The 12,500-nt window shown below is 40.6% G+C and overlaps 1 protein-coding gene across 1 annotated transcript in view; it reads right to left on the bottom strand.

Annotated features, from left to right (window-relative positions):
- Positions 1-12,500, bottom strand: part of LOC135090673 (lachesin-like) — a 152,637-nt gene that overhangs the window by 11,675 nt on the left and 128,462 nt on the right. The window contains exons 3-6 of the mRNA XM_063987639.1: positions 12,368-12,490; positions 9,712-9,796; positions 6,144-6,314; positions 5,125-5,253 (exon numbers count right to left, since the gene is read on the bottom strand). Of these exons, the coding sequence (XP_063843709.1) occupies positions 5,125-5,253; positions 6,144-6,314; positions 9,712-9,769 (358 nt within the window). The 5' untranslated portion in view covers positions 9,770-9,796; positions 12,368-12,490. The remainder of the gene's footprint in view (positions 1-5,124; positions 5,254-6,143; positions 6,315-9,711; positions 9,797-12,367; positions 12,491-12,500) is intronic.

Here is a 12,500-nt window from a genome sequence, read left to right as displayed (position 1 = left end):
TGGATGGTGTTAGGAGGGCGTAGAAAGTGTCAGAAGGGCGTGAAAGGTGTCAGGAGGGCGTGGTGGAGGTTGCTAGAAGGGCGTGGGCAGTGGAAAATATCAGCAAGTCGTGGGGTTTGCCGGGAGAGGCGGCGCCCGAGTATTGGTGTCGACAACGGAGGAAACTGATATTTTTTTCGACTTGCATACGAAAGAATATAGGAAAAAGCATCGTTTGGCAGCAATTCTTTGTAATGGGATTGAGTGAAATAATCGGAAAGCAATTAGATAATGGAATAACGTATCCTGTTTCCGCTGAAATTGAATACACAAATAGAGAAATAAATAGATGATTAGATAAATATATGCAAGTTCATTTAGTAAATACGATAGAAATGTGTGTAAAATAGTGAATTTAATCGCATGTTTTTCATTCATCTTCGGTCGGTTTGCATAGCGTGATAAAAAGAAAAGAAAAAGAAAGTAAAAAAAAGAAAAGAACATTGCGAGTATGAAATCTTTCCAATAATAAAAGTCGAAAAAAAGAACCATTAAAATCTGGGGCGCGTTTTCTTCCATTCTCGCGCACGATGGAGAACAATAATGCTCCGGACTGTTGCCTGGGGTTTCATTAGGTGCTGCTCGGGTTTAAAGCTTCGAAAACTATGAAAACTTAATGAAGTGCAGAGTTTCAACAAAAGTGAGTGATTGCCCTGTGTAAACTAAAATCTGAGCCAGACGATATGCCTATTGTACGAATCATGAAAGAAACCTGATATTTTCTGCCCTCTTTGCTCCCTCCCTTCCTCCCTCTTCTCTCCTCCTCCTCCCTTCTCTCCTCCCTCCCTCCCTCCCTGCCTTGAAAAAAAAAAGTAATAATAGTGAATACAGCAAAAGAGAAGCTAATTCAGGTCTGATTGCCGCGTGGAATTTTGTGAAAGGGACTGACAAGAGAATCGAGGCAGCATATTGATGGGAGATCGAGAAGAGTTTTGCAGATACCCTCACTCCGGTGCTACAGGTGATGTACTGCTGGCTGCCTTTGTTGGGATACCTGAGCAAGGGTAGAGGTGAAGAATGACTATAAAAAGTGGGTGTTATATAGGTAAGAGGATACAGGAGACCACATAGGAAATAATAAGAGACAGATAAATGGGTATGAAAGGAAGGTGTTATATGGGCAAAGAGGAAGAGATAAGGGATGCAGGAAAGACCACATAGGAAAATAATAAAAGAGAGATAGGGTGAAGAATTGCTATGAAAGTGGGTATTTTATGGGCCACATCGGAAAATAAGAGATGGAGAAGGGGGAAGGATGGTTATACAGTGGGTATTGAATGGGCAGAGAGACACGAGAATGGGGATAGGTAGTATATCAAAAGGATGTAGAAAATACAGGTCACTAAGAGTACGTGTTTAAAGGGCAGTAGAAAAAAAAATTAAAATGTTTCGAGGAAGAACACATAAAGAAAAGGAGAATAAGTAGATGAGAATCACTTTGAGTCAGGTAAGGAGAGTGTTTACAAAGAAGAGAAGAAAAAGAGGAATGAGGAAGCGGGATAAATAAAGGGAAGGACACATAACAAAACAAGTGCACGAAGACGTATAAGGGGTATTGGAACCACTTTGTAATATAGATAAAGGTTTTACAGAGAACTTGCAAAAGAAAGAGATAGGGAAACGTTGGGAATGAACAAGAGAATACCAGAGAGAGAGAGAGAGAGAGAGAGAGAGAGAGAGAGAGAGAGAGAGAGAGAGAGAGAGAGAGAGAGAGAGAGAGAAACTTGAAGGGAGGAAGATCAATACAGGAAGTACGTATATGGAAGGGAAACGTAAGGATAGAAGGGAGGGGGATCCACACAAGTAATTCAAAGCACTGACAGACAAGAATAATGTTGAACAGAAGATAAGTGATTTAGGAACGTGAAGACAACGTGGGAAAGAAATATGATAAGAAAATATATGTACCAACTAGAAAACTTAATGACATGATAACTTAATGACTAATATACTAACTCTCGATCTTCCTACTTGCCTAACCTACTAACAAACATTGCTAAGTAAACATAAATAAAATAAATATGTAGGGAGGAAATATGAGATAAAAACATATACAAACTTGCAAATTTTTGACTTACCAACACAATAATAACTAATGAACTAATTTTCTATCTTCTTAACTACCTAACTATAAATAAACTCTTTAATAAAACATTAGTAAATAAGATAAAAATGTCAGCAGGGATACACAGATAGAAGAGTGACACTAACAGAGGGACAGAGGGAGGCTTCAAGACACTTATCCTTCAGTTTCCGATGATCGGTTCTGACTCTGTTTAAGGACAAGCACCTCGGCGAGTTTCTTTTTATTATTTTTTTTTTTTTCTATTTCTTGTTTCTCGGGGCCGGTGTTCCTCAAAATAAATAAATAAATAAATAAATAAATAAAATAAAGGAATAAAGAAATAAAGAAAGAAAATAAATAAATAAATAAATAAAAATAATAAAAAAGATCGATTGTTAAGTTCAAGATCTCGCTAAAACAAGATCATATTGCGCCTCATAGAAAGATGATAGATAATTTCGATGTACCTCAAGGGGCAGCAGGAGAGACAGGCCAGAGGTGCGCAGTCACTGATCCGCGATGCAAACAAGCTATGCAAGTGTTAATTACCAGTAAACATTCCGCTTCCTCGCTCTTGGGCTCTCCAAATTAACAATTGATGCCATGTGGAAATGTGTCTCTGGGCGTGTTATTTGCATTTCTATATTTTATTGCTTTCACCAAAATTCGTGTTAGTGAACTGTTTGTTTGCAGAGTAACATGCACATGGAAGGGGGAGGAGAGAGTGACGTGTGGCAGTATATGTATTGCCTGCCGTGCACGCGGGTCATGCATGGAGCGAGAGGCACCACGCACTCATGTAAATTTTTACGTATATTGCTAGGCGTGAAATGCTCGTACGCGTAAAGTGAGGAGCCAACGCGTCGCTGCTCTTTGTAGTGAGCTAGACTTGATGACGTCACTCATGGAAAACGATTTAAGTGCACGCGGGTCTCTAAGTGTATGTGTGTGTGCGCACGCGCGCGCGCGCGCGCGCGTGTGTGTGTGTGTGTGTGTGTGTGTGTGTGTGTGTGTGTGTGTGTGTGTGTGTGTGTGTGTGTGTGTGCTATTCATATCAGAAGGAAAGTTCACGAGCACAGTCATTATCCACACTATATATTCTGAATAAGACCATTAAATCTTCCCGACATGATATTTATTATTAAAAGAAAAGGAAAAACCCTCAATAATCACAACACGAACACAATTAAGCGTTTGAAATTAAAAAAGATTTAAGAGGTGCCTTACATGAAAAGACAATCCTTACTTGAGGAAAACTGCCTTACATAAAATTGATAAAAAATCGGAAAAAAAAAAAAAAAAACAGATGAAGTTGGTGCTAAGTAGTGCGTTAGATGGCGGCTGGTGTGAAGGGGGAATGGGCGACCAGCAGCACATCTGATCCTGCGCACGCCATCCATGAAATTATGGGCTCATTCGTCACGGGGGAAGACACATGAACCTTCCAATATATGATAAGAAAACTGATGCATTGCGCCGCGTATTTCTCCTCGCGGCCTTTCTAATATGTATCGCCGACAAGACGCGTTTTGTAGAGCCGCCCCTCGTGAATTTTGTCTGTGGCTGTAAACACGAAGCGAGGAACGAGCTTCCCGAGGCATCTTCAAAACCTCGGCCTCCAGCTGCTCCTCCGCTGGCCCGGTGAAGCACGTGTTCTTGCTCCTCAAATGGACACTCAAGATTTACGGGGCTAGTCGGAAATCGTGTCACGTCCTTGTTTTGTTTTTGCTCTCCGCCGCGACACAAGGCAAACAAACATCAAATGACGCAAGGTTTCGGAGAAGAACAATATTGCCCTTTACTTAGAATAAAAAAAAAGAAAAACATAGAGAAACAGATATCATACAATCCGTGACACGAAACACACACACACACACAAAGACTGATCATATCACATGACATGAAGCCTTTGAGAGAAGAATGAATGTTTTCCTGTAAAATAATGAAAAGGCGTACAACATACCATTCAAAACTCAAAAAGCTTGCACACACACACACACACACACACACACGTGTCGAACATCATATGAAGTAAGATTTTGGGAAAGAACATTTGCCTTTCTATAAAAAAAAAAAAAAAGGAAAAATTATACATTTCAACTCACGAAACACACATAAAGGAAAAAAAAAAAAAAGAAGAAGACTCGTCTCGGTGATCCTAGTGGGGGAAAAAAGCATCAATTATCGTTAGGTTGGCGGCGGCGTTGGTGGTGGTAGTGGTGGTGGCCAGGAGCGCAGAGGCGGGCGGAGCAGCAGCGGTGGGCTCAGCGTGGCGCCGGGCAGACGAGGCCCGGTGCCTGGGGAGCTGAGAGGGCCCGGGGGTGCCACAACTCTCCCCTCCACAGTAGAATGGAATTTCGCTGGCAAATCTGTTTGTAAATTGAGGTCAGGGGTTATATGGCTGGCCTCGCCACGCCATGGACACAGCTGCTTTGTTTTCCGTCTTTATTTGAGCGACGTTCTTTGTGTTGAACGGGCGCCGCCACCATCGCCTCCGCCGCCTCCGCCTCGAGTTATTACGGCAAGATTCAAGGAAGGAAATCAGAGAGGCCCCTTAATCTACCACCGCCGCTTCAGTTGAGAAGAAGACGGGACGAAAAATAGCCCGTGACGTCCTTTGTTGTCCGCCTCGTGCGTTTTATGGCGAAGTGAGGCGCGGTGTTGCCGAGGGAGCGACAACAGGGAATTAAGGACGAGTCTGCGGCGACGAGACAGAGAAGGTCACGCTGGAATGCCACCAAGAAATAATAGAGACGTGTTCCAATTACAATGGCGCGATACTTTTTCACCTTTTTTTAGCTTGATTCGGGGGACAAGCAGACAGACTGATAGACAGACAGATAGACAAACAAACAGAGAAACAAATAAATATGATGATATAATACCGCAAGAGAGAGAGAGAGAGAGAGAGAGAGAGAGAGAGAGAGAGAGAGAGAGTTATTCTATGAGATGTACTGCAGTCTAACAAATCACACACACACACACACACACACACACATACACACACACAGGGGACTCACAGGACACGTTCACAATGATCCTCTTCATGACGGCTGGCGGCACTTCGTTCATGGCGATGCACCGGTACGCGCCCATCTGTTTCCTTCTCACCCGCGTCAGGTTGAGGAAGCGGCCCTCCACCTCATCCACTGCAGGACACAACAGTCATTATCAATTTCTTATCCCTCTTGTCTTTTGTTATTCGGATCATTGTTGTTAATTGTTTGGGTGAACATAAAGAAATAGAGTATGAGGTTCAATTTCATCTTTGCTAAACTATAGACATGTTTTTTATCCCTCATTGTTCTGTTTGTTAACATTTGCATCATTGTTGTAAATTGTTTGGGATGACATAGAGAAAAGAGTATGGAGTTAAATTTCACCTCTGCTAAACTATTCAAATACGTTTCTTATCCTTTCCACTGCTTTGGTTGTCTTTTGTCATCATTTGGACCACGGTAGCAAAATGTTTCCAAGTAAGCAAATAAAGAGTATGAGATTAATTTCGACTTTGCTAAATATACATGTACGTTTTTTCAAGAGACTGTAGTGCAAGAAATAAGTCTTTTAGAAATTGTAGATGATAATGGGAAAGGTTGACTATCTGTGAAAGGGTTAATAAAACGTCTGTAAAGTTTTACATATATTTTCTTTACGGTACTTTGGCTTTTTTTTTTTTTTAATGTAATTGGTTACAATTGTAATTTAGTTGCTATTTTAGTGGTAAACTTGGAATTTGTTTATTACCCATTCTAGTACTGTAGTTTATCAATTGTCATTGTTCCCTGCTACAATTTGGTAGTTTATTATTATTATTTTTTTTCTTTTTGTTTGCTTTCTTTTACTGGCTGGCAGAACATTACCTCTTTGCTAATATTTCTTTAACTTTCCATTGCTGTTGTTATTTTATTCCTAATCTTAGTTTTGCGTTTTTAATAAATAACTGATTATCATTATCATTCGGTTAACACTGCAGTGGGAAGTAATAGGCTCCTACTCTCTCTTATCCTTTGTCCTCCCTGTCTTCTCTCGTACTCACCCTTGGACTTGTTGCCCCGTCCTTGTCGTAACATTATTTTCTCATTGTCCTCTCGGCGCCACAGGATCTTGGGCTCCGGATAGCCACGCGCCGTGCAAACCAGAGATACACTATCACCGTCCCGCACGAGGATGTCCCCTGATGTCTCCTCGTCAATGATGTTAGGCGGGACTGCAAAGACACACAAGACAGTCACTTGCATGGTGTGAGGGAGGTTGGTGAAGTTTAGAGTGGTGACAGGAACTTGGAGTGTTGAGAGGGTGAAAGAAGAGAGACAGTGAATGGAGTGCACGTGTGAATGAAAGGGACACAAGAGGAGGGAACACAATGGAACAACAAATAGCAGCAGACCTGTTGGCCCTTCTGAAGTTGTTTGAAGATAAACTATACTATCTTAATTAAAGTAAATGATGTAGGATAAGTAGTAAAGACATGGGTGAGTGAGTGAGGGACTGAGGTTAGAGTGAAAAAAAAAAACTATTTAAGAGAAAGAAAGTTTGTTAGTGTGAGTAATACTATAAATGAGTAACAGGGTTTGGGAAAGAGGCTGAGGTTAGAGTGAAATAAAAACAGGTTAAGAAAAAGAAAGACTGTTAGTGTGAATAATACTTAAGGTGAGTAACAGGGTTTGGGAAAGCTGGTAAAGCTAAAGCTAGGAAAAGAGATAAATGAAAGAACATTAATTCAGTCGAAAATTATTAAACAAACCATTCCTTGAAGAACCGTCGTGTAGCAATTAGGCCTCTATTCAAAAACGCTTTGCTCTCTCACCACGGCTATCTCCAAAGGCCACAGTAATGACCAGCCGGGTTTTCAAGAGTGTTTTTCCAAATAATCAAGCAGAAATCTTGTTAATCTATCACTAGAACCGTAAAAACACCGCTAAAAACTCGTGTATCTTCAATTAGAGCCTTTTGAAATAGTGGAGATTCGGCGCACAAGTGTTTCAGAATACGGGCCTTGCTGAGAATCGCGCAAAGGTGATTGTTCCTTATAGATTTGTAAGATAAAGAAAGATGGTACTGTGACTCACTTTAGGTTAGATTAGGTTAGGTTAGGTTAGGTTAGGTTAGGTTAGGTTAGGTTAGGTTAGGGCTGATCAAGCAGAGACTAAGAGCAAAGGTCACAGGGAAACACGATACGGCACAAACAACACAAGGGCTCTTACCATACAAAATCAGTAACACACATTTCAAAGTCAATAATCTCTCTCTCTCTCTCTCTCTCTCTCTCTCTCTCTCTCTCTCTCTCTCTCTCTCTCTCTCTCTCTCTCTCTCTCTCTCTCATACTAATCACATCAATGACACCTACAACGGAACCTTTTATCTGTCCACAATTCTTTTGGAGAGGAGCAGTAATTAAAGGTTTATTCATTCAGTTTTTATCATTTTGGCATGTGCAGCCATTGACCAACCTTCTCTTTACACACACACACACACACACACACGAGAAAAAAAATGCACACGAGGACATCACCCGGACCCACAAAAAACAACGCCACGTGAAGCAAGTGTCACTACTTTTATCAAATGACACCTCGGAGATGTGGAAGCTCGTGTTCCTCTCCCGTACATCTCAGCGAGCCCCTTCAAAGCTGCTTACCACACAAAGAACGGCGGAGGGAGAGAACCAATTACAAGCTCTGAATCGATACCGGCCCCCCTCCCCTTCCCCTGCAGTCTCCTCGCACCCTGCCGCTGTTCTCTCCCGCAATGACAGAGGAAGGCCTTCTGCTGTCCCGCCAGTCAAGTCAAACGTCACAAGTTTTCATCTACCTCCCCTCGTCTTGTGTGTGCCGTAAGGATTTGTGTGATTTTATTTCTCGTATTTTCCTTCTCCTTCATCGTTAAGTGTCTTCATGTTCTCTTTTTCTCACTTTTTTTTAATACATACACTCATTTTCTATTTATTTCTAAACAAATTATTATTTTGTTTTTCTCATTTCCGTTCTCTTTCATTGCAAGTGTCTTCATCTTCCCGTTTTCCTCTTTTTTTCTTGGTTGTCTTTATTAATTTTCATACGTACAATGATTTCTTATTTATTTCTATACAGATAGTAACTTTAAAAAATACAATCATTACTTTTTATTTTATCTTTTTTTTATAATTTTTTTCCTTTCCCATCTTCGTATCACTTTTACGTAACTTCATTTGATTTTTTTTCATTCATTTATTTTATTTTACTTTTCAACATTGCCCCTTCATGAATAATTTTGTCGCATCTCGTATACACTAGTTTCTTTTTCAAGGTTCTCTGTTTTGTTTCACGGAGTTCATTACAAAGGTTACTCCGTTGAAAGGATAACAAAGGTAACATCCCACTGGTGAAGGAATGAAAGTGCTTGGGTATCTAGACAACAGGTTCAGTCCATTAACTTTCCTCACACCTGTATTTAGCCTCACCTGAAACGTAACTTATTTACCTTCCACGAGAGGTGAAAATACCACACCTGAGTATGTGTCCTTGATCTTCACACACACACACACACACACACACACACACACACACACACACACACACACACACTCGTACATAAAATTCAGAAGCCACATCACGTATCATTATCATAAGAATAATCAACAAAAGAAAGAAAAGAAAGTGTGAGAGAGAGAGAGAGAGAGAGAGAGAGAGAGAGAGAGAGAGAGAGAGAGAGAGAGAGAGAGAGAGAGAGAGAGAGAGAGAGAGAGAGAGAGAGAGAGAGAGAGAAAGAGAGAGAGAGACAGAGAGAGAGAAAGGGGGGGAAGTGGCGATATATATAGGGATGGAACACGATGCATGGAGGGAATGAAGAGAAAGGAGGGAAGTATGGAGGGAAAGGAGGGGAGGAGGGAGGGAAAGAAGAGAAGGAGGAGAGAAAGGAGGGAAGCATGGAGGGAAAGGAGGGAAGCAGGAGGGAAAGAATGGAAGGAGGAGGGAAAGGAGGGAAGGAGGAGGGAAAGAAGGGAAGGAGGAGGGAAAGGAAGGAAGCATGGAGGGAACGGAGGGAAGAGGGAGGGAATACTGATCTTCTTCATGGTGGGTTAGGTTAGGTTAGGTTAGGTTAGGGAGTGGAGGAAAGCATGGAGGGAGTGGAGAGAAGCAGGAGGGAAGGAGGAGGGAAAGGTGGAAGCATGGAGGAAGAGAAAGGAAGGAGAAGGAAAAACTGTCTTCTTTAAGAACATAAGAAATAAGGGAAGCTGCAAGAAGCGACCAGGCTTACACGTGGCAGTCCCTGTATGAAATATATCTACCTATTTCCATCTATTATCCCCATCCATAAACCCGTCTAATCTTCTCTTAAAGCTCCCTAATGTCTTAGGACTAACAATATGATTACCGAGTCCGTTCCACTCATCTACCACTCTATTTGAGAACCAATTTCTTCCTATCTCCTTTCAAAACCTAAATTTTTCAAGCTTGAACCCGTTATTTCTTGTTCTATCCTGGTTGCTGATCCTAAGAATTTTGGTGATTATACCACGTAAAGACTTCTATCAGGTCTTTCTTTTGGGTTAGGTTAGTCTTGGTTAGGGAGTGGAGGGTAGCGTGGAGGGAGTGGAGGGAAGCAGGAGGGAACACTGGACTCACCATGCACGTCCACACATCCCACTGTCTTCTTCATAGTGGAGGTGTTGATTTGGCACATGTAACACCCTCGGTCCTCTTCCTTCACCTGTAACACATGAGTAACACTTAGTAACACACACACACACACACACACACACACACTCTCTCTCTCTCTCTCTCTCTCTCTCTCTCTCTCTTGACCACACAGTAAAGATTATCATGTCAATTTTCCCATTCCATATTTCGTTGCATATAAAATGTCTTATACACACACACACACACACACACACACACACACATACAGAATATGGTAATTTAGGTTCTTTATGGAATTGAGTAAATATTAGTCTCAGTAGGTCAGACAAACGCTCCTTCACTTGCTTCCCATCTGTTAGAGAATTATGAAGACCCCAAGATTGAGAGGCTGAGGCTAAGTATATATATATGTGTATTTTTAGGAGGTTCAAAAGCTTATGGTGATTTTCCGAGATGTATTTGTGGGATCTGTCAATGAAGGAGATGTAAATGTAAATACGTGTTTTCTTTACTGTTGTTTCTTGAGTTGGGTAATGAAGGGAAGCTAAGCAGGGAAGAGTGAATGAATGACGAATAGGAGAAGGGAAAGAGCAAAAGAAAGATTGGTAGAAGAGTTGAGAGAAAGAAAAAGATTGCAAGAAAGACAGACTGAATGGCAGAGAGATAGAAAACGGCGAAGAAGGAAATGATATAGGAAAGGAAGACAACAACGTGAAGAGAGAGAGAGAGAGAGAGAGAGAAGAATAAAAAAGAAGAGAAAGAAAGGAGAAATCAGCGAGAGATAATGAAAGAATGTGAGATGAGATAAGATAACAAACTTCAGTCATAAACGAACAAAGACAATCTGAAGAAAGAGCCTCATTTCTCTAAGCCAGACGAGCCTCCAGTCTGCACATCACACATACACACGAAGAAAGCAAGCACCCCTTCTGTATGACTCTTTCACCTCCATCGCCCCACGTGTAGAACCAACAAACTAACCATTTATGTTCTCTATAGGCAAATTTCCCTCACCACAAGAATATTCACTAAATATCAGCCCAAAATAATTAACTCAATTGTTGTCTTCGTAAACAAACATCTATTTTATTTTGTGTGAATTCTGTTTTTTTTTTTGTTGTAATAGATTCTTCGTTATTTTGTTTTTGATACGTTCATGACGTGATTGATCAAAAATCCGTCTCAGCTTTCCTGCTTTTAACGTGAAAATTGAAGAAGCTATACTATTTTTCACCTCGATTTCCCGGAACGTAGAGAAGTTCATGAAGGTGACGCTAAGCTACATTAGGTTAAGTCCTGGAAGACCTGGTGAATGTATCGTGAGAGGAATTACTTTTGCAGTGAAATTTTCAAACAGGAATAAAAAAATAAAAAAAAGACGGAAGAGAACGAAAGAAAACTAAAGGAAGGAACGAATGAAAAACGAAAAAAAAAAAAATAGCAGAGAGAATGAGTTATGAGGTGTTACAGAAAGATAATTTACTAGAATGGAACTTAAATACAATTAACTACAAATGAGACTTAACAACCCAGAACCAGAAAGACTTGAAACACTTAACTGGACCACAACCCTGAATTAGTAAGCCTTGAAACCACTGACTGAACTTAATCATAACCCTGAATTAGTAAGCCTTGAAACCACTGACTGAACTTAATCACAACCCTGAATTAGTAAGCCTTGAAACCACTGACTGAACTTAATCACAACCCTGAATCATAAGAACATAGAGAAAAGATAAGGAAAGCTGCAGTAAATAAGCCTTGAAACCACTGACTGAACTTAATCACAACCCTCAATAATAAGAACATAGCGAAAAATAAGGAAAGCTACAATAAGAAGAGCCTTAAAACCATTGAATGAACTTAATCACAATTCTGAATCATAAGAACATAGAGAAAAAGTAAGGAAATAAACCTTGAAACCACTGACTGAACTTAATCACTACATTGGAACATAAAAGCATAATAATATAGAAAGAATAAGAGAAGATGCAACCAGAAAGCCTTGAAACCAATGACTGGACCTAAACACGACCCTGAATCATAAGAGCATAAGAAAATAAGGGAAGCTGCAATAAGTAAGCCTTGAGACTCTTGAATGAACTTAATCACAGTGCTGAATCAGAAAGCCACCACCAACCGCAAACATTGCAACCTAACCCATATTCCATCGTTTAAATACCATCAATATATAATTTCTTGATATTGTAGTTGAATAGTGTAAATATTTGTGGTGTTCATCATCGGTCACATTTGATATTCGTTTACTGACTTCATTTTAGGCCGTTGACTGCTATTTGGTACATCTTTCCTTAATTACTAATCATCTGAGATATTTTTACTTGTTCTATAGGCACCTCCAATCTTTTAACTGGTCAGAAATTGCAAAAAAATTATTCTTTTCAATCCCGTGCTTTCTTCTAGATGCTTTCTACGTCTGGTGCTGTTAACTGTTTCGCGTCTCAGTGAAAGGGTTAAAAACAGGTTAATACAATGCAAGATTTAGGTTAGGTTAAGTTATATTAGACAACTGGGAACAATATGGTTCTTTTCCTCCTTCCCAATTTCTCCCTCCTTCCCTCCTTCGACATTCACACTTTCCTTTACTTCTAACTTTCTCTCTCTGACATGGACGACTCACCGCTCTGATATGCAGGTTCCAAGTCCTCGGCTCGCTGTGGGTGACGGAGATCCTCGTGTTGTGTGTCACCACCTTCTTGTGCAGGCTGAGGATGGTCTGCGTATCCGTCCTTAGCCAACCCACCTGAGGGAGA

This window comes from Scylla paramamosain, chromosome 35 (assembly GCF_035594125.1).
Source record: "Scylla paramamosain isolate STU-SP2022 chromosome 35, ASM3559412v1, whole genome shotgun sequence".
In the NCBI taxonomy this organism is placed as follows: Eukaryota; Metazoa; Arthropoda; class Malacostraca; order Decapoda; family Portunidae; genus Scylla; species Scylla paramamosain.
This window is presented reverse-complemented; position numbering and strand designations above follow the sequence as displayed.